The 22124-nt window shown below is 47.6% G+C and overlaps 2 protein-coding genes across 2 annotated transcripts; one reads left to right on the plus strand and one right to left on the minus strand.

The window, feature by feature from the left end:
- The first annotated feature begins 831 nt into the window (after positions 1-831).
- On the plus strand, positions 832-10852 carry PHKG1 (phosphorylase kinase catalytic subunit gamma 1). The gene is made up of 10 exons (XM_090276937.1): positions 832-961; positions 3201-3315; positions 3829-4007; positions 4455-4509; positions 6895-6960; positions 7224-7387; positions 7805-7895; positions 8036-8189; positions 8349-8474; positions 8858-10852. The coding sequence occupies exons 2-10, from the start codon at positions 3233-3235 to the stop codon at positions 9101-9103; spliced, it is 1164 nt and encodes a 387-aa protein (XP_090133063.1). The 5' UTR covers positions 832-961; positions 3201-3232; the 3' UTR covers positions 9104-10852.
- On the minus strand, positions 10198-21693 carry SUMF2 (sulfatase modifying factor 2). The gene is made up of 9 exons (XM_090276936.1): positions 21604-21693; positions 19942-20098; positions 16649-16763; positions 16132-16176; positions 15373-15523; positions 14489-14544; positions 12070-12154; positions 11775-11919; positions 10198-10343 (listed from the first exon to the last, which is right to left on the minus strand). The coding sequence occupies exons 1-9, from the start codon at positions 21665-21667 to the stop codon at positions 10259-10261; spliced, it is 903 nt and encodes a 300-aa protein (XP_090133062.1). The 5' UTR covers positions 21668-21693; the 3' UTR covers positions 10198-10258.
- Positions 21694-22124: the final 431 nt, after the last annotated feature.

Here is a 22124-nt window from a genome sequence, read left to right on the forward strand (position 1 = left end):
GGGTTTGATGTAGACCCTCATCTATTTTTTTGATGGTGTACAAGTCACATTCTGCTAAAATTGGCTAATATCAGTTTTGGGGTCCAAGTGAAGTGCTTTATAAGATTCTAGTCAAATGAGTGTTTACTGGCTCAGCTCATGTGAAGCACTATCAGCCCTCCATTTTGTATATTAGAATTCAGGGTTTGAAAAAGGTGGTTGTAGAATAAGGGAGAGCAATAAACAAGTGTCTGCTGTGTACCAGCATGTTGCATACATTATTTCCAATTCTGTCAGCCTCTTAAGACTAGAATCATACTGATGAGGACCCTCAGTCAAAGAGCCCAGGGTCACACACAGCCCATATGCTTCTTCTGACACACATAACTTCCAAGTGGAAACTGCAGGCTGAAAACAAAATGGGTTATGGATGAAATAATGGAGGCAGATCAGAGGTCAATTCCTGAAGGAGATGTTCCCTAACCTTTAAGGTCTGCAGTTTGTAGGGCAGCCACATAAACTGTCTCTGAGCAGATCTTGATGTCAGGTCTGAACACAGTAGGGTGGATACACCAGTGTGTTGTTTCTCCTGATCATAGCAAACAGAAATTGCTCCCAGAGAAGCAGGTTGGCTTTATATCCTCTAGGTTTGGAGGCAAAGTGAGCTCCAGAAGGAAGATTGGTCACCTCATGCTGCCATGCCTGGTCCCAGGTCACCCGAACTTCCCTCACCCTCCGCCAGAGGTCACCCCTAGTGAGACTTGGCCTGCATCCCGGGTTTGCAGTTGTGGTTTATTTTTGGCACCGCAGCCTTGCCTCATCAAGCAGCAAAGCACGAAGGAAGAGCAGTGAAATATCTTGCTCCGGCCACAAGTGTCTGCTTGGGACACACTTCAGTCCTCTGTTGTCCCTTCTCCCCAAGGGGCTCTGGGACCTTTGAGATTCCTGTCAAGTTCACCCAAGGGCCTACGAGGACCTAACAGTGAGTAGCTGGTTTAGTGATGGACAAAAGCAAGGCGGCAGATTGGGAGCGGGAGAGGCTATGGGGTAGAGAAGATAGAAACCCCAAAATCCATTAGACCCACTTCTCCCTTCTGAAGGCAGCTGGACCAGAAGAGTGGCAGCATTGGCTCTGGAAGCCCTCTCCCAGAGGAATTGATCTATAAAAAGTGGGTCCCTGTGACTCTTTTCAAACTGAGTTTGGGGGAGGGATGTTATTCCAGAAAGGACTAAATTCATTTGCCAACCCTTTTCAAAAGGGTCTTGGGAAGAGTATGAGGGGTGGAGGTGGGGGCAGTAAACAGAGGCACAAAGTCAGCCCCAAGTTAGGCCTAGAGCAAGGGGAGGAAGCAAGAGAAACCTCCCCCACCCCACCGCAGGAGAGGTGAATGCAGTCAGAACTTGCTGCACCTGGTCCTGCCATGGAATCGATCCCCCAGCCAGGATGGCATCCTGTAGTGGGCTCAGATAGACCCTCTGCTCATGGAGGGCTGCGGGAAGGGAAGGATCTGGTGCTACCCAGCTTTGGGAACTTAAAAGGACTTGCCAGGAAATGAACTTGTTTTTGTGGAGAACAGGCTCTCCTGTGCTCAGCTGGAGTCGCTGGTAGGGCAGAGGCAGCCTGTGAGCAGCCCAGGCACCTGCTGCTGGCAAAAGAGACTTTTATTCCTATCCTTCTCACAACAAGACACTCAGTGGTGGGGACACTGGGTTTCCTGGAACAGCCAGCCTGAGTCCTGAGGCAGCCAGTGCTGCAGCTTGGCCGGTCAGCAAATTGACCCCTCTGATAGGCCAGGCCTGGTTGGGCCTAGAAAGGGCAGTAGAAGTGGGGCTAGAGGCAGTTTTGGCCCTGCTGAGCAGCAGCTTGCACCCATTTTTTCTATCTGCTCTTCTTCCTATTGGGAGATGATGTCTCCATTCCTCAAATTCTTCATCTGAGGTCAGTACTCCAGTGGCCTCTACATAGCAGAAGCAAAGCTGGCCAGCTCAGCTCCTCTGTGCCCAGGTCTGAGTGTCCTAGCTCTGTACGGTCCCACACTGGCAGGACCCCTCCAGGCTCACTGGCCATCATTAGGTAGGACAGGGGGCATTCTGCCAACAGGACCCTGGACCAACGGCGCTACATATCTGCACTGGACACAGAGGGGTGGGGTGGCTGGAACTGGGACATCCTAGAGAAGATCACTGTGTAATGGGGGAGGTGACAGCACACACTGACTGACAAGTGATACCAGAGGCTGGGGCCAGGATTCCCCCTCAAGCTCGGCATCCCTCAGAGCATCTGGCACAGGGCTTTACAAAGAGCATAAAAGACTGAATGAATGAAAGAGTGATGATGAAAGTCCAGGTTAAGGATAAAGTGAGTGAGGAAGGAGCAATGGGAAGGTCTGGAAGCATGTTCTGTAAGAAGGGGTGTTTTCAGATTCAGACAGGACTGGGGTAGGTAAGGAGAGGCTGTAAGAGCTGCATATTAAGAAGAAATTGTGTTCTAGCTGGGTGGCTCAGTTGGTTGGAACATTGTTCCATATACCAAAAGGCTGAGGGTTCAATTCCTGATTGGGACACGTACCTAGATTGCGATTCCATCCCCGGTTGGGGCGTGTATGGGACGCAACTGGTCGGTGTTTCTCTCTCACTTTCTCTCTCCTTCCTTCCTTCCCTCCTTTTCTTTCTTTCTAAAAATAATACACATCCTTGGGTGAGGATTTTAAAAAATAAAACAGAAAGGTGAAATTGTGAAGCTTTTTACCTTTTCAAGTGCAGAGGAGGCAGAGGAAAAAGAAGCACCAGGCTCATCTCCTCAGAGAGGAAAGGAAACAGCACTTTAATCTGTCCTCTGAAGGAGTTTCTCCATGGTTCTTTTTTAAATCAAGGCTGTGCTTGCTTCCTCAAGGCTAACCCCGTGGCCTCATGGCCTGATGTCCTGCTGCAGGCCGGGGCCTGGGCCTGGGCCTGGGCCTGGCTGACTATCGGCCACTCCTACAGGGGGGCAGCAGCTTTCGGCAAGAATGTGCAGGGAGACCTGGTCACCTGGGCTCCCAAGAGTTTACAGCCAGTGGGAAGAACGGTGCTGAGCTCTCTTCAGAACATTTTCCCAACTCACGATCATTAATTTGAACATTCACCATAGGCCAGCCCTTTGCTCCTTGAGGGTTCCAGCCCTCAAGGAACACATCACCTAGGTCAGGGAGGCTGACAGCTTCTTTCTGTTCCCATCTCAGAGCCCTTCAGGATCACCTCCAAGGAGCTGAGCATGACCCGGGACGAGGCACTGCTGGACTCCCATTCCGCACAGAGTTTCTATGAGAACTATGAGACCAAGGAGATCCTGGGCAGGTGAGGCTGTCCTAGGTCCCAGGCGGCTCTGCACGGTTGCCAGTCTCTGCTGGACCCTGAGCCCTGGGCCCATTTCCACCCTCAAAGCACTGTGCACTTGGAGAATCCCTCAGTTTGGGTCCTCCCCTCCTGAACAGGACAGCTAAGGGGGTATAAGAATACCTGAATCAGAGATCTCTCCTGGCAAAGAGCTTCCCACAATCCTGACTGATGCTGATGACAAGCACGTGCAGACCCAGCTTTGGGCCAGGGTCAGGAGTCAGGGGTCAGAGGATTGGCTGTAAGTGTACAGCTTCCCTCTCTATGTGAAAGAACTGGGGGTTAAGAGGCCTGAGACCAGGCTTGTTATTCATCAGCTTCAGGCAAATCACCCTCTCTGTGTCTTCTCATACTACTGGCCCCAAAAGTTCACAGGAAATTGGGGGACAAGGCAGGACCTCTGTGCTGTGGCCTGGTCTTGGGACACATTGTGGAGTGAGGGGCCCTGAGACCATCTGCCCTCTGCACCCCCAGGGGAGTTAGCAGTGTGGTCAGGCGCTGTATCCACAAGCCCACGTACCAGGAGTACGCCGTGAAGATCATTGATATCACCGGCGGCGGCAGCTTCAGCTCTGAGGAGGTGCGGGAGCTGCGAGAGGCCACACTGAAGGAGGTAGACATCCTTCAAAAGGTGTCAGGGTACCCTAATATAGGTGAGTGATGGCTCCAGGCCACGGCGGGGTGCTCCGCAGTGCTTCTGCCCTGATAACCCAAGTCAGGGCATGCAGCCCCACTGTGCAGCTCACCAGAACTGTGCAGAGTGCCTCCCACACCCTGAGGCCCCACCAGCCCAGTGTCCTGAGGCTTGAGGTTCCCAGCTCCAACCTCCGGGAGGACTTCTCTGGGGATTCAGCTCTAAGCCTCCTCTTCCAGCCAAACAGGAGTCACAGGCAGGGCTGGGGCTGGGTGAGGGTGGGGGGACGGGGGTGTGCAGTCCCTGGGCCTGCCCCCTCCCTTGGTGGGCCTCCTTTGAGTAAATTCCAGATACCCCTTCCTCTTCTGAAGTCAGCTCCAGCAGCTTTAATCCCCCTGCCCCTATGTCCAGTGCCTCTGCCCAGGCTCCTCTGCTACCTGAAACAAGCCAGCCATTTCCCTTTCAGTACAGCTGAAGGACACTTATGAGACCAACACTTCCTTCTTCTTGGTGTTCGATCTGTAAGTAACCCGCCCTGGAGCCAGCCATACCCTGAGGCCTATTGGAGGACCTAGTATTGTGGTCCCCCACCCAGGGCTTCCTGGAGAACAGCAGCCAACCCCCTACACTGTGGATGCCAAATAAGATCACAAAGCTTTAGGCAGATCAGCCCCTGGGGTCAGTCTGTCAGGTTTTCAATCCTGGGTCCACCACTTATGGGCTGGATGTTTTAAGTATCAGTTTTCTCATCAGTATTGTGGGAGTAATAATAGCACAGTTAAACAATGTAAATGCTAATAACTATTAGCTTGAACAATGATGATGGTGGTCATTCAATACTTAGTCTAGACATTGAGGGTACAGCAATGAACAAGACAGATAAGGTTCCTGACTTCATGTAATAATTTTCACAGGCAGTGAACAGAGTGCAGCAAACCATAATCTATACACATAGTTACATATATAATACACAAAGGTGAACTGCAGTTAGAGAGAGGTGGGCCTTCTTTCCTTTCGATGACGTGGTCCAGGAAGGTTCTCCGGGAGGTGACCTGAGCAGAGACCTGGATGAAGTGAGGGAGGAATCCAAACCAAGACCTGGAGAGGGAGCCTTCCAGCCGACGGAAGAGCCAGAGCCAGGGCCCTGCAGGATGGGCTTGTCATGCTGGAGGATTGGCAAGGAAGCAAGGCTGGGGGTGTGGAGCAAGGTTGTGCTGATGGCAGGACGCAAGGCTGGTCAGTATCAAAGACCAGGTTCTGCAGGCATTTTAGCTACGGTAAGGACTTTGGAGGGGGACATCATGAGAGTAATGTGACCTGATTTACTTTCAGAAAGGATCTCACTGACTGTCAGGAGGCCAGAGTAGGAAGGAGGAGACAGCAGTATTGAGGCAAGAGACCCACCAGGGAGGCAGAGGTTGTATTTGGAGTGTGGTTCTAAGATGGACATTTCAGCCTCGTCACATGTCACCATTGCCCTGCTTCTGTACTAGCAGGGCTATTGGAATGAGCTCCTGTTTTCTCAAGAAAGCAAACATGATACCAACCACTCTGCCTATGTCACCAGGCTCTAAGCATCAAATTCGAACACCACAAAGTGCTCTGTGAATGGTGCATTCAGTCATTATTACCGTTTTTGTTAGAAAAGATTCCCGGGGAAAAGAATTCTGTGGCTCTTTGCTTCCCCATTCCACTGAGTCCTCCCTAAAGAACAGAAATTTCTGCTGCATGATTCACTGTTAAAGGAATGTCTTGATCTCTCGAATCCTAACAGCTAATTTAGGGTCTGGATTTCCTGAGAAACTATTCAAGTAGATTTTGTATTGTTGGAACATTTCATACTGTAGCTGTACTGAATGGGTGTAGTGTTATTTTACCCGGAGAAACAATTTAACTTGGTGTGTGAATAAAATTCACCTGCCAGTGCCAGGAAGGTAAGAGCCTGCTGATGGACCTTGCACAGTCCCCAGTACTTACAGGTAAATCTTTTTGCTGCTGCTGCTGCTGCTATTGCTAATAGTAAGTCCTCCTAGTGTCTTAAAAATGGAATTAAAATGACAAAAAGTGGATTTACATGTTGCTTTTCAGGAACACAGTACAGATATTGTATAAAACAAGGCTCACCTCGGTAAATTCTAGGCTGTTTCCTCAAACAGAACCCCTCTCCCTGCCTTAGCAGCTAAGCTCAAAACGGTTTTCTTGGCTCTCTGTGACACTGGCAAAGTCCCTTGTGCCCTAGGAATCCACCTGCTTTCCCTGGAAGGGCAGGATGCACCTTCCCTGTTTATCCCAGGAAGACTTTCCCAGGGCCCCTTCAGACTGGACCAGCCATAGCTGTCCCAACTCTGCTCAGTGGCACTGTCCTTGGGGGCAGCTCAAATGTCACTAACCTTTGAAGAAGTTGCTTGGGGAATCTATTTTTAATGCTGACCCAAGTTGCCCTTTGGGTTATAACTAGATTCTTCTAGCAGACATCTTTATAGATCATCCCAAAAAGTGAGAAGATTGAACTGCAATTCTTAATCCTAAAATAGGCAACACTGCTCCTCCAACACTTGTACTGCCGCTTCTTCATTTGTTCCTGAAAAATATCAGGATACTCCTGTCCTGATCTGGGCCTGGGCCCTTGGGCCACTTTTACCTCCCAGCCCTGATACATCCCAGGCCATGCTGTCATTTCTACAGAGGGGGGGAAGCCCACAGTGGTGCCATCCTGCCCACAAGCCACCCTTGCTCTCCTTCCACTCTTCCCACACAACCTCTCCACTCAGTTCCCCGGCTCCTCCCTGCAGACCTGGGTCCTTTGCCTCTGGAGGTATTTAGGGTGAGAAACAGATCTCCAGGGAGCAGGGTAAGAAGGGGGTGGTCTTGGGACCAATCCAACTACAAACCCTCTGTCCCCACAGGATGAAGAAAGGGGAGCTCTTTGATTACCTCACTGAGAAGGTCACCCTGAGTGAGAAGGAAACCAGGTGAGGATCCATTTGCCCCTCTCCTCCCTCCCTGCCCGAGTCCTAGTGCTACAAGCACCAAGAGCTTGGAGGGGGCATGGCGTGCACATGTCTGGGCTGGGGGTGTGTACCACTGGCTTTTGTGACCTCCCTCCCTCCTTGGCTCAGCCTAGACTGTCCTCTCTCACTTGTGGTCTGGCTGGTATGTGGGCTTTGGTCTGTCTGCCTGCTACCTGACCCTGTGGAGTAGGAGAGAAGAGTAACATGTGCCTGTCCCACCCCAGAAAGATTATGAGATCCCTGCTGGAGGTGATCTGCACCTTGCACAAGCTCAATATTGTACATCGGGATCTGAAGCCCGAGAACATCCTCTTGGACGATGACATGAACATCAAGCTCACAGACTTTGGCTTTTCCTGCCAGCTGGAGCCAGGAAAGAAGCTACGAGGTCTGGTAACGTGGCCTTGAATCATGCCAGGGGCTCAGGGTTTCTCATTAACTCTCCCAGGAACAGAGATTGACCAAATTTCTCCCCTACTCCCCCCCCACCCCCACTCCAGAATAAAAAAATCCTATCAGTTCAAGGCTAAGTGCCTTTTCAGGTAGCACCTCTTCTCAAGACTGAGTTGAGTCAGATTCCTACTGCCTGAGTTCAAAGACTGCATGACCAGATGTAACCAGGGAACCACCAGGCCCCAAGTGGGTGGCCCCATGAGCCAGCCCTGGCCCTGCCCTTTGGCCCTGAAGTTGGCCAGTGCTAGGAGAGTACCAGCCCAAGCGCCATTTTGTTCCCATCTTATTTCTTTGGACCTTCTTCTTCCAAGTGCCTCCAGCTGACCTATCTTGATGGTAACTATTCCCGCAGAGATCTGTGGGACTCCCAGTTACCTGGCCCCTGAGATCGTTGAGTGCTCCATGAACGATGACCACCCAGGCTACGGGAAGGAGGTGGATATGTGAGTGTGTTTAGGGAAGGGATGGGGATGCCACCATGACCAGGAACACCTGACTGTGCAGGGTTGAGTGGGGGGGGGGGGAGAATTGGCTGGAGCTACAGCCAGCCCTCCTGCCTTCCTCCCCATCCACCTGGTGCCAGGTGGAGCACAGGAGTCATCATGTACACCCTACTGGCTGGCTCCCCGCCCTTCTGGCACCGGAAGCAGATGCTGATGCTGAGGATGATCATGAGTGGCAACTACCAGTTTGGCTCACCTGAGTGGGATGATTACTCGGACACCGTGAAAGACTTGGTGAGGGGCCAGGCAAGGGGAGGGGAAGTCCACCATGGGGGGACAGGGATATGCCGTGCCACAGGGTGGAGAGGTCTGCCAGGGGAGACCCTATGTTTTCTGAAGTGCCAGAGGGGACCTTGCCTTGATGTTTTCAGTACCCACCCCCTTGTCTCTCAGGTTTCCCGCTTCTTGGTGGTGAACCCACAGGGTCGCCTTTCAGCGGAAGAGGCCTTAGCACATCCCTTCTTCCAGCAGTACGATGTGGAAGAAGTGCGTCATTTCAGCCCCAGAGGAAAGTTCAAGGTATTGAAGTTCCCTTCCCACCCAGGGCCCTGAGGTAGTTGCTGCTGCCTCAAGTCCAAGCTGCCAAGTCCCCTTCTGTCCCCCAAGGGACTACTACTTATACTCTCAGGGTTTCCAGGGTATCTGCCTGTCCCCTCCCATCTACCCATAATGGTTCTGGGAACTTTCTCTGGCTTCAGGGAAGATGGATGTCACCTGACTGGCTCCAACAATCTAAATGCCTACAGATTCTGGTAGGGTAGGAATTGTGGGAACGCTAGGAAGGGCCCAACAGAAGCCATGCCAGCCTTCATGGACAACAAGCTCAGGGTCTCCCTGCACTGGATGGGGAGGAGACAGGCCTGAAGGGACTAGTCCAGGTTCTCAGTCCCGGCCCTCTGCAGGTGATTGCTCTGACAGTGCTGGCTTCAGTGAGGATCTACTACCAGTACCACCGGGTGAAGCCTGTGACCCGGGAGATCGTCATTCGTGACCCCTATGCCCTCCGACCTCTGCGCCGACTCATCGATGCCTACGCTTTCCGAATCTATGGCCACTGGGTGAAGAAGGGCCAGCAGCAGAACCGGGCTGCCCTCTTTGAGAACACACCCAAGGCTGTGCTCCTCTCCCTGGTTGAGGAGGACTACTGAGGTGCTGGCAGGAGGGATGGGGGAGTAGGGGGTAGGCAGGGAGAGGAAGCCACAGAAACATTAGTCAAAGGAATGACATTGTATGCTGCTGGCCTCTGTGCTGTGGGCATAGTTGGTCCTGGCTGGGACTCCTGGAACTGGGCCATCATCCCCTCTCAGAGGCTCTGCACAAGAGCCGGGCACCCTATCACACAATGGTAAGTGCAGCTGGGGCCAGGCCCACAGAGGAGGGGACCAGATATGGTTCGATAGCCAGGAGCCTTCCTGCTCCTCTTCTTCCCAGTTGTACTGCCTCTCAATTTCTCCTCATGAGAGGCCCAGAGCTACTGACACTAGGATGCACTTCCCTCAGGGTCCCAGCCTGAGGAAAGATATACAACCACAGGAGATTTTACCGCCCTCCCAACGTCCAGTGACACCATAGAGCAGGTTCTTCTCAAAGGGACAGTTTCCTAGAGGCATATGGAAGCCCTTACATAATTAACAATAGAAAGGGAAACTTCTCATATTTGTCTTTCTGGAGTATTATTACTTTGTGACTTTCTCAATGCAGTTTGGCCTGGTAAATATTAGGTTCTCCTAGACCCTTTTAAAGACTGACACTGTGCTTTAAAGAGACCATGTTACTGAATTTTACATATAGATAGTAGAAATTAGGTTCCTTCAGAGGCACATAAAACACTATAAATGAGGCAAATGAAGGGAGCATTTGTTTTTTCTACAGCAAATTGCTGGGAAAACAGAGAACTGGGGAAATTCTGCCCTGAGAAAACCATGTCAGATCCCTGAAACAGACACGAAATAGGGGAAGGGAACAGATTTAAAATGTTTTAACAAACTGCCTTTAAAAGTACTCTGACCCAACTGTTTGAGAATTTGGCCCCTATAGGGTTAATATTTGACCTCGGAGAGAAACACCCAGCTCCCAGCAACAATCAGTGAGTTGGGCCCCTTCACCTAGAGACAGTGGCCTCCTCTGAGGTCAGAGGCCTCTCCTGCCCTGGTGAGAGGTACCTGTCACAAAGGGATGGGGGCGGGAAAGGCAGTCACTCCTGAGGCTTAAGTTGAAAAGCTTGAGTTTGGCTGTGCTTGGAATGCAGCCAGGGAGCTGCACGCGGTCGAGGGGGGCTGCTCTCCTTAGCTCTGCATGGCTGCTCACAGCTCCCCAGGCAGTCGGCCTACACTGGCAGCACAGCGGAAGCCTAGGTTGTCTGAGGCCGAATCTGGAGTGTTGCCCATCCTGCCACCAAAGGAGAGGAGAGAGAATGAACAGCTGTTGAGAAAGGGGCCTTGGGCCTTACCCAGCTTCCCCATTTCCCCTCCCAGGGCCTGCTGTGGTCTGCGGCACCTGAGGACTGCGATGGGCAGGGATGGTCTGGAAAGAAGCCTGTTTTGGGGGTGCCCCTGGGACAGGGTGGAGGAAGTGAGAGTGGTCCCAGGAGATTGCGCTGGAGGGCAGGAAAGGCCATTAACTATTACTTTGACTGTTGGTAGTTAGGAATAACTCAGCCAAAGGAACCTGTCCACAAGAAGTGAGAATATCATAGGCCTTGGCAGGGCAGCTCAGTTGGTTCAAGTGTCATCTTAATATGCAAAGGCTGTGAGTCCAATCCCCAGTCAGGGCATGTATAAGAGTCAACCAATGAATGCATAAATAAGTGGAACAACAAATTGATGTCTTTCTCTCTCTTTTTCTCTCCCTTCCCCCCCTCTCTCTATAATCAATCAATAAATTTGTTTTTAAAGAGAGATTATCATAGTGCCAGTCAGTTCTATATACTTTTCAAGAAGTTTCACATATATTCCCTTATTTCCTATTTCCCAACTGCTCTGGAAGGCAGGATTTGTTCATCATTTTATAGACCTAGGATAAGATACAAGAAAGATCTAAATTTCTTGCCCCAAGGCCAACCACTGCTTCAATGGCACAACAGAATCAATGTCAAATCCAGTTTTCTGGTTTCTAGGCCAGTACTTTTTCTACTACCTGTCCTAAACAAGGAAGTGAAAGAATACAGATGCTTCTATGGGTCAAAGAAACATCTGCAAATCTGATATCCTGAGGCCACAGAAACAGTGTCCTCTCTACAGTCTTTATGGAATCAAGGAGTAGGGGGCATTGCAGGGAGATCAAACAAAATAAATCTACAGATGAATGAAGTAGAAAGTCCTAGAAGGAAACCAGGAGCTTGGGACTCTACCATGTAGGTGCCACCACTAACCATTTGTGTGAAATGAGCAGATCCGGGGACACACTTGAGCCCACTTTTAACTCAATTGTAAATCAAAATGATTGTAGAAAATGATTTTTCATGTGCCAACCAGTTTGAAGAGTTAAATGTTCCCATGATCCACGGCCATGACCTATTGATGTGGCTGTTCTATTTCCCTGCCTCTGTACATCTACTTATGAGGACAGGAGAGAAATCCACATAATTAAGGTGCTGGCCAGATGCAAAATCTTCCTTGGTGCCGAGGGCCAAGAAGAAAAGGCACAAGTTGTCCTGGACTGTTTTGTTTTCCCTGGCAAGCACTGCCTGCTTTCTTTTCTATACCCACAAGCCCTGGTGGAAGTAGAGATGCAGAAGCAGTGCCAACACCAGTTCCGGTGCCACCTTGCTCTGGGAGCCCATGTCCCAGACCCTCAGTCCCCACCCACCAAGCTCCTCACCTGGTGGTGACCCGGGCCCGGTGATTGGCGGAGCCATCAGATGTGTCAATCCAGGATGCCCCCCGCAGGACACGCATGTCCTGGTCAGCACCCCGGTAGGGTGAAGCTGTCCACTCCCACACGTTGCCCATGAGATCATAGAGCCCTGCAGCACAAGAGGCAGGTCAGTTCTATAGGAAGCACCACACCCACCCTGCTAGCCATGCACGGTGCTTCTTTCTGCCTCATCTCCCGGGCAGCATGCTCCCACCAACCAATCTGTAAATGTTGACAGCAACCCAATGTGAAATCTTACCGTAGTTATTCTGTGGCGGGAAAGCATTCACTGGGGAGACTCCATGGAAGCCATCCTCGGCCTTGTCACCCTTGGGGAACTTGCCCTGAGGGGAAGACATTTAGGCTAAAAGATTTACCATCCTGTCCCATGGCAGGTGTCTCTGCCTGCCCCCAGGAAAACCAAGGTCATCTTGCTGCATCCTCTGGAATAGGGGGAAGGGCATGGAGCAGTGACCTGAGGTTCCCACCCTGAGCTCCCAAACCAGTTGCCTCATGTCCTCCCAGCTGGGTTAGGAAGCATGTGGTCTCTGTCAAGCCCATTCCACTCCCACTTTCTCTGCTCTCAGAGACCTCCTCCCCTCTGCCTCAAATCCCATGTGCTAGTCACCTTGGAAATGGCCCCTCCTCCGTCTTCTCAGGAACCACTGATGCCCTCCTATGCTCTCTTGTACCATCTCTTTCTCTTCTACCACCAACAGGTTTAACTTCCCTCATCTGCCCTGACTCTCCCTTCCTCATCTCTTCTCTTTACCACCAAAATTCTTGAAAATTTAACCCATTTTTGCAAATGCAATTTGTTCAACTTGTTCATTCTTCTCATTTCCCATGAAATTTGGCTCAGCTGCCATGACTCTATGAAAGTTGCTGTTATGAATGGGAAGATGAAGAGGCTATAAGTTATTCAACACCTCCTATGTGCTAGGGCTGCTACACTTATGTCTTTTAAGTAATTTATTTATTTTTTATCCTCACCTAAGGACATGGTTATTGATTCTAGAGAGAGGGGAAGGGAGGGAGAGAGAGATGTAGAGAAACATCGAGTGAGAACATCAATCAGCTGCAACCTAGACATGTGTCCTGACTGGGAATTGAACCCACAATCCTTTTGGTTTATGGTATTACGCTCCAATTGAGCCACACCGGCCAGAACTATGTCTTTTAATTTAATCCTTCCAAGGCTGTGAGGTATTTTCTCCCTTTAAAAAATTAGCAACTGTTTCTCAGCCTGTTCCTGCTTGTAAAAGGATTTTGGCCCCCAACCATAATTAGACATATGCCTGGGTTGCAGGTTCAGTCCCCAGTCAAGGCATGTCCGAGAGGCAAAGATTGATGTTTCCCTCTCTTTCTCCTTCCCTTCCCCTCTCTCTAAAAATAAATAAATAAAATCGTTGAAACCCTGTATAACTTCCTAATCAAGTATGAGATAAATGAAAAGTGTCAAATAAAAAAATAATAAAATAAAATAAAATACTAGTATCTGAGGCTCAAAATGGTTAATTTCTCAAAGATCAAATAGTTTATCTCAGATATCTCTTTCTGCAAAGCTCTGACCCCAAGATCATCTAAAAGGTCAGTCTCCCCCTCATGTCCTTTCAATGTTCCCCCCTAAAATACTGATGCTGTGCTCCCCTCGCTCTGCAGTCCTCTTGAGCAAGGGGACTTCATTCTTTCCTAAGGTGTATGTTGGTGACTCACAAGACACTTGCTCTGACCCAGACCTCTGTCCTAAGTTTCAGACTGCATTTTCAACCTCTGACTGAACATATAAATGACCCGAGGGCATCCTAAGCTAAGCTGATCCTACACTGATCAAGTTCTATCCCTCTGACCCAACAAGCACATATCTGTTCTAGATAATAGTAGCACCACCACCCTGTTGCCCAAGCTTGGATTCAGGCTACAGCCCAGCTTTCTCCCATCCGACCACATCTGATTAATTGCTAAACCCTGTATCTTCCCAGACATGCCTCTCCCATTTGGCTTCCTCTCTGTTCTACTTCCACTTAATTCCAGTGTTTATAATCACCTGGGCCATTGCCACAGACTCAAATCCAGAGAGCCCTGCCACCACTGCAGCTCTACTTCATTTGGTCCTGCACAAATCAACAGTTAGCATCCTTCCAAATCAACATCTGATACTGTGAGTCCCCTGTTTAAACACCTCCATTGGCCCCCCGCTGCCTAGAGGGTAAAATCTAAAACCGTATCTTGGCACACCTGCTTCTTCTAAATCTGCCTCCAATGCACTGCCTCCTAAAACACACACCCCAACCTTGTTTTCCCTATGCTCCAGCCTCTCTGAATTTGTCATGTTTCCAAGCACACAGTACCCTTTCCTAATATAATGCCAACACTCACGTGGTTTCTTCTGTTATGCTTGGAACACTCTTTCCTCCACTTTTCACTTGGCAAACTCCTATGTAATCGGCTCAAATGTCATCCTCTCTGTGAAGTCACCCCAGCACTCTTAGGAGAGGAATGATTGATTTACTCCTGCCCACACTCTGCACTATCACCTCGTCTTCAGCTTCTTCCCTTTACCGTTTCCAGTTCCATTAGAACACAAGCCTCTGAATCCCACAGCTTAACACAATGCCTAGCCTACAGCAGGTCTCATTGCTTTGAGAAAGGACTGGAGGGAGGAATGGATGTCTTACCTGCCACAGGTTGGTGCGGTTTGGCTGGAACTGGTTTCCCCAGGGGTAAACCTGACCTGCCAGGAGAGCAAGGAGAGGTGAAGAGTTCGGAAAGACAGAGCAAGGGAACCCAAAGGAGGTTAGGAGGTGTCGAGAAAAGAAGGCCTACTTACTTATATTCCCCCTGCCCAGCCCTTCCACTCACAGTATTGCATGAAGAGCCCTGGCCTCCTGTATTACTCTAGGAAAGTGCAATCTTAGGTGTGGTTCTGATTAGTGCCAGTCTATAAACTCTTTGTTACCAGTTCATGTTGAGATCGGTGCAGAAATTGAGGGTAACCATTGAGAAACTTGTTAATTGGACTTAGATTGGCTAAATGAACAAGCAACTTCATTTATTGCACTCATAACTATGACTATTGGTATAGCTCCTATTCATTCAGAGAGTGTGTAGAGGTGCTAAATATGGGGAATTGCTATTTCATTCTCATAACTTTGTTTTTTGTTAGGATTGCAGAACAACAAAGTTATGAGCAAATAATTTTTAAAATACTAATCCTTATACATCTATGGAAAAGGCATGTAGTTTGGATAATTCTCTTTTTTTCTAAGCTATGTTGTACTGATTATATTTTCTGAAATGTAACATCTGTAGAATCTGCAACAATAAAAATTTTTTATGTGCTTTTTCATTCCATGTTTCCAGTTATTAATTTTTATGGCACTTTACATGGTACTGATCTGACATAGATTAGAAATGAAAAGGACAACAGCAACTGGTCCCGCCCCACATGCTTTAAGAAGCACTGCTCTAGGGAGTCTGGACCCTTCCCACCCTCTAAAGCGCCCCATGCAGGGTAGGATGAAGAGAATAACAAAGGGAAATCGCCCTGGCATCTTTATACCCTTCAAGCCCCCTCGGGCAGCAAACTCCCACTCTTCCTCAGTGGGCAGTCGTTTCCCCCGCGAAGCACAGTAGGCACGAGCATCATTCCAGCTCACGTGTACCACGGGGAGCTCCAGTCTCTCTCGGATGCCAGAGCCGGGACCTGCAGGCTGACAGCCAGGTCAAAGTGAGACAGGCTCTGGGAGCGCATGGAAGTCTGAAGAAGGCAAGGCTGAGGGTACCTGAGTTCAGCTTTTATCACTAGGTGAAGCAAGGAAGTTGAAAGAAATAGCCTAGTGAGTGAAGGGGGGACCAGAGTCAGAAAGAAGAGACCAGCCCTGGCCGGGTGGCTCAGTTGATTGGAGCATTATCCCATACACCAAAAGGTTGTGGGGTCGATTCCAGGTCAGGGCAGGGCACATACCTAGGCTGCGGTTCAATCCCCAGTTGGGGCGTGTATGGGAGACAACCAATTGGTGTTTCTCACATTGGTGTGTTTTTTCCTCCCCCGCTCTCTCTAAAAACAATAAATATATCCTTGGGTGAGGATTAAAAAGAAAAAGAAAAAAAGAAAAAAAAGAAGAGACTGAACATGTGACTAAAAAGGAAAATGGAATAGGCAAGGGGAAAATGATCAGGGCAGAGGAAACAGCATTGCTTGGCTGTTTTCCTGAAATATTCAGTCCTCCTTTTTAACTCAGTATTCCTAGATGGACAAGGGATGCAGGGTGCTCAGCCCTCCAAGGGTAGAAAACAAGGTAAAGGAACCAACACTTACCTGTCTCCAGAATGCCCTTTCCACTGGAAGCCACCAAAGAACAGGCTACAAAAAAAAAAAAAAAAAAAAAGAGCATGGTCAAAAACAGAAGCATGACTGCGAGATGCTCTAACCCAGTGAGGGCACCTGCCTCCTGACACAGAAGGCAGAGCAAAGACTTCAGGCTGAGACTCAGGTGGTCCAAGTGAGGCTGTGTCTGGAATCTTTAAAGCATGACATCTCACAGTCCTTATTAGAGGGAGGCTTGTCAAGATGTTCTCCTGCTTGTTCTGGATGTGTCTTGAACTCTATATGTATCTGGGTCCTTACAGAGTCTCTCTATGCAGAAACCAGCTCAGGGTTAACTTCCTGGGAGAGTGCATTCATCTGACTCTTCCAAGGAGGGTTTTTCTCGCTTCTTCCCTGCCTCCAGCTCTCAGGTTTGATTTCTGCTGTGGCCCAGGTGACCCCATATCCCACAGGAGTCCAGGTCCAGGTCCCCTCCCATTCCCTCAACTGTACGCCCAGATTTTCTCACCTTCATTTGCTGAGTTGCTTTGTTTCTAAGCTCATCGGAGACAAAGTCCTCAAAGACAAAGCTCCACCCAAACATCTCAGCCTCCGTCCGGTACTTTTTCTCCCTGACAAACTCCCTAAAAAGAGATTTTTCACTTGTTAAGTTGAAAGGGTGCTGTGCTCCACCCTCACCTCTCCTGCTTCAGAAACGCTCCTATATCCTTATCCTGTAAGTCACACATCACAGAGTTCTCATGAATTCCAAGGAATGAACCAGAAAACCTGAGCAGGAGAATTTCTTTAAAAATCTGTTGCTGTATGTGTAATTCACACACATTAAAATTGTCTTTTTAATGTATTTTGTGTGTGTGTGAGTTTTGACAAAGCATATAGTCACTATCACAATCAAGAAACAGAGCAATTTCACTAAACACGCTGCGAAATTCCCCTGTGCCCTTATAACTACTGATCTGTTTTTGTTCCTGTGGTTTTGCCTTTCCTGGAATGTAAATTCACATAAATTAAACCACCCAGTGTTGTGCTTCTGAGATTTGTCCATATTGTTGAAGGTATCAGTAGTTTGTTCCTTTTCATTGCTGAGTAGTATTTCACTTTAAGGATACACAATATTTTGTTTATTCATTCACCAACTGTAGGTTATATGGGTTATCTCCAGTTTTTCAAAATTATAAATAAAGATTCTGAGAAGATTCAAGGGTGGGGAATGGGTCTCTTTTCTGAAAGGCATTTCCTACATACCTAATCTCACAACAATCATGGCAGGAGGCAGAACAGATGTTATCATTGCCATCTAACAGAAGAAAGAAATTGAATCAAATAAAAATAAGTTGCTGAAAAAACAAAAAAAGAAAAAAAATTTTAAAGAAAAAAATGAGTTGCTGAGATTTAAGAATGGATTTTCGTATAGTTTGGTACGGTTTACCAAATTTCAGCAAGCAGATTGCTGGGGTAAATGGATTGTTTTCATTATCACCTCATCTCTGCCAGCCCTCTGATACAAAAAGATACTGTTCACCCATCAGAGGGGCATTGAGAATAGAGGAGCTGATTAGATTTGGTAGGAACAGCTACTTACCAGCCTCAGAGCATCTGAACAGTTTGAGAATCTGTTACCAGAAAGGCAGACAAATTATGGGTTCTAAGCAAAGTTTAGGGGCTTACTAGAGGTGACATTGTATTTCTATCATATACTAGGTCATAATTTGAAATATAGAAGATGCGTACTGTGAATCTATCTATTTTGGTTTGTCATGATACAGTACAAATCTAATCGGAAGTGATTTCTCCTTCAATTTTAATGACTTTCCTGTTTAAAAATACTTTTTTTGCTTTTAAAAAAATATTTTATTTATTTAGTTTTAGAGAGAGGGGAAGGGAGGGAGAGAAACATCAAGTGTGATTGCCTCCTGTGCACCCCCAACTGGGGACCTGGCCAGCAACGCAGGCATGTGCCCCGACTGGGAATTGAACGAGCGACCCTTTGGTTTGCAGGCTGGCACTCGATCCACTGAGCCACACCAGCCAGGGCTAAAAATACTTATAAAAAGCATATATAGGCAGTACCCATGGTATTACAGAAAAATGAGAAAATACAGGTAGGTGACAATAAAAAATTAAAATCATTCATGATCACATCAACTAAGATATACCATTCCCTATCTCCCTGCCCTCTGTCTGCCTCTCCCTACCCTACCCTGTTTAACAAGGTGCTTCCCTGGAATTATTTTTAGTTGGAAGCCACAAAAACATGGGCAAAATCTGTCAACTAATGCACTTTCACTTCTTTTTTAATGCACATACATTTTATATACACAGTTTTTAAAAAATGGGATCACATGCTATATATTATTTTGTAAGCTACTTTCCTCATTTACACCCTGGCTGGTTTGGCTCAGTGGATTGAGCGTCGGCCTGCAAGCTAAGTGTCGCTGGTTCGATCTTCCAGTCAGGGCACATCAGAGAAGGAAAACTCTGATTCCAAAAAACCTCCGCTGCCTTGCGGCATACCTCTTTAGGGGAAAGGCTAAGGGAGTAAACCCCGACAGAAAATCCGGAGCCGGAGTCCCTAAGACGGTTTGACGTTGTAGTCAACACCGGCAACTCCTGCGGCGCACCTGAAGCCAAGCTGTATTGACTCCGTCTTTCCCTTGGATCCTTCAGCTGCGAAGAGAGGGGGGGTCTGCTGCATGGGCAACAGCAGACCCTCCATATCACCCTGCCCAGGCTCTGTAGCTTCAGCTTCACTGGAGAGGACACTCCAGCGTCATCGCAAGATGTCGATTTAACACGGGAGGAGACAGATACCGTGTCACTCCCGAGTCGGACTGCACAGCCATTCTCGGCGGTGCAGATGGACTCTTAAGAAGCTACACCATCGTCTCTCGAGACGGACGGCTGCCGCCGCCGACAACGACGACTTTCCTCATTTAACATCTCATAACTCTCTTTGACAACAGGATTTTGAATGGCTGCTAAGCATTCTGTTATATTGATACAATATGTTTAAATAACCCTTAAATTGTTAATAGTTGTTTACAGTGTCACCTTTTTAACTAAATGCTTTTGGACAACTTTAATTCTTTCTTTAAGACAAATCCTTAGAGGTAGAACCACTGAGTCAAAGGGCCTGCGGGGTATTCCAATAATCCCTATGCCTTCTTCAGTATGTGTCTCCTGCATCAATTTTTCCCCATCACCTTTTATCTTGAAAAGCTGTAACTCCACAAATGTAACATTTAAGTCATTTCCCACATTTGCTTTATTATATTCCTGTTTCCTCCATTTCCTTCCCCAGGGCCTCTCTCTCTATTCACCCCTGTACCATTTGAAGGTAAGTTACAAAATGTATCACCTTGAGGAAACTAAGGCAGCTCAGCTTGGCTTCTTAGCATGAGCTGAAACCATAATGTTCAACTCCTAAAACAATGCCATTTCCCTAAGTAAATATAAAGGAAATTTAAGGCACTCTCAACTTGTATGACTCCTTCTCCCCTCTTAAAGACGTTTATGTGGAGTGCCTCACTTTTGCCCACATTTCTTAGTGCTAAGCCCAGTGTAATGGAAAATCCACTGGTTCAAGAGTCAGGAAATCTGAGTTACAGGCTCAAGTCTACCACTAACAGAGAGCAAGGTAAACCTCGCTGGACTTCAGATTATTCATCTGAAAAATGTAGACAACACTTATCCCATAGCATTACTGCAAAAATATGTAATACTAAACAAGCTGGTTTCCTTTTAGATACTAAAAATGAAGATTAGAAAGAGCTTTTACTCATGGAAGAATATCTAATGTACCTGAAATCTTTGTTGGTGACAGGAAATATGTCAATGGCAAAAGGTTTTACTGTCACTTCCCGGACAGGTCCTTCACCATCTCTGCCATCTGGTGAATTTGTTCCCATCTGGAATCTCCCACCTGATAGCTGAACCATGTTAGTCACCTGCCCATTCCCTGCAGAGAAAAAAAAAAAAAAAAAGAGCCATTAGTAATACATAAATATATAAAGAACAAATAGCAGTATTTGTTTTGGATCATATGTAATACTCATAAAAATGAGTATTCATCAACAAATGGAGGCCTAAAATTATGGCTTTAAATTCTTGTTCTGCCACTTAATTTGCTGGGTGATTTTAGGCAAATTACTTAGTCTGAGTTTCAATTTATTCATCTATAAAATGGGAATAGCTTCTATCTCATAGGCATAGGAATTCAAATAATGTAAAATGCTGAGCACATGATAGGTTTTCAACAAATGTTTATTTCCTTACCACTCTATTCCTCTGCGCAAAACCCTTTGTCCCAGCTAGGTAAATCTAGACACTATATCCTCAAATATATCTAGCACCTTTCTACCCCTACTTATGCTCATGTTGACTTTCTATCTCTTCCTCTCCACTTGCTGAACTCTTTATAAAGTTCTTACTATTCTGTACTCCAGAAAGGAAAAGACTGCATCTGGTTTGCCACTGTATCCCTGGCACCTAGCCCAAGTGCACAATAATTATCAAATAATTGAAAGAGCTTCTTCATACTTGCTGTTTGAATGTCTCAAAAAATAAAATAAAAAATATCTTTAATTTGACCCCAAGAGAGAAACCAGGACCCGAAAAGGAAAGTGACTTAAAGAGTTAGGTAGCAGGAGACAGGACTAGATCCAGTCTCTTGACTTCTAAGCCAGTGCTATCTCCAAAAGGCCATACCCCTCTGGCTTGATGTACTGCTTTACGGAGTTATCTTTCTAAGAATGTTCCTTAAAGGCAGAGTCCATGCCTTTTCATGTTCCTTAGGATCCTACTTTTGGTCCTCTTCTCATCCTCATTCTGATACACTCACACTGATGATTTCATTCACTTCAAGGGGAAAAAAAAATGGAGCAAACAGGAAAAGCTCAAAATAAAAGGGAATTAAGAAAAACCCTACAATTACAACATATACTTTATTTTGACACTAATTCAACAAGTAAATTATAACTTAAGAAACAGGAGGTGATTCTGAACAGTAACTGATGTTAATTTTGTAGGCAGAAAATGGTATGGTATTTTTGTTTTTCATGACTTAACTTTTTGGCTATTCAAGCTGTCTTACTTACGAAGAAAACTGTATCCCTGGATTCACCACAGTATGACCCCACGGGAGGGGCAAATGGGTTACCAAAGAAGCAAGATTAGCCATAAATTGGCAACTGTTTAAGCTGGGCAATGGATGTGTGTGGGGGGGCTGTTAGTCGATCTGCTCTTTTATGTTTGAAAGATGTCAAAACGAGTTAAAATTAAAAAGGAAGTAAAATACAACCATATGAGCTGTTAATCGCCTCGCTGGACAGGCAATCTCTGCGAGGTGCCTCAGGCTGCTCCAAGCGGGAGCAGAGGGGCCACCGCCTCTCGTTCCCCACCCCTTTCCAGGTGACTCCTGGAACAAATGGTGCCAGGGCAAGGTGGGCAGGCCAACACACTGACCTAGCTCGATCCACGGGCCGGGAAGGAGCGATAGCAGGGACAGCAGCGGCAGCGAGGACCTCATGGCAGGAACACAACCACTGCAGCAGCAGGAACTGCGCACGCGCGCCTTGCTGCTCCGCTGCGCACGCGCCCCACAGGCACGCCCCCGTGCGCACTGCCCCGCTGCGCATCCCCCAGTCAGTCAAGCGAAGGGCGTAGGTGGCGGCCCTGACGCCCAGGAACGGCTGGGGCCTGAATTTAAGGCGGGACCAGGTTAAGCTAAAAGCAGTTCTCAATTTTCTCAGGGTCCGTGTTGGGAGCCCTATTACTTCAGAATCCCCTTCATAACCTTGCGAACATATGGAGACTGCCTTCTTTTTATTTAATTCAGATTCCTTTTGTGCCCTGGAATACCATTGCAAGATCACAGAAAATGTTTCAAGTTAAGCATTTATTGCACTCACCGTAGGCAACTGCCAAGTCCTCAAAGTAGTTTACCAACACAATTTCACTTTCAAGGTTTGTACAAACATACCAGC

The sequence above is a fragment of the Furipterus horrens genome, unplaced genomic scaffold (assembly GCF_987537825.1).
Source record: "Furipterus horrens unplaced genomic scaffold, mFurHor1.1.pri manual_scaffold_5, whole genome shotgun sequence".
NCBI lineage: Eukaryota > Metazoa > Chordata > Mammalia > Chiroptera > Furipteridae > Furipterus > Furipterus horrens.

Bases quoted from the DNA above. Each gene is read 5' to 3' on its own strand.
- PHKG1 (XM_090276937.1), top strand. From the start codon at position 3,233: ATGACCCGGGACGAGGCACTGCTGGACTCCCATTCCGCACAGAGTTTC. The intron at 6,961-7,223 runs GTGAGGATCCAT...GTCCCACCCCAG, and splicing joins CTGAGTGAGAAGGAAACCAG to AAAGATTATGAGATCCCTGC. The intron at 7,896-8,035 runs GTGAGTGTGTTT...ACCTGGTGCCAG, and splicing joins TACGGGAAGGAGGTGGATAT to GTGGAGCACAGGAGTCATCA.
- SUMF2 (XM_090276936.1), bottom strand. From the start codon at position 21,667: ATGAGGTCCTCGCTGCCGCTGCTGTCCCTGCTATCGCTCCTTCCCGGC. The intron at 16,764-19,941 runs GTACATTAGATA...ATCTCTTTTTAG, and splicing joins GTCACCAACAAAGATTTCAG to GGAGTTTGTCAGGGAGAAAA. The intron at 10,344-11,774 runs GTGAGGAGCTTG...CTTTGGTGGCAG, and splicing joins CGGGCCCGGGTCACCACCAG to GATGGGCAACACTCCAGATT.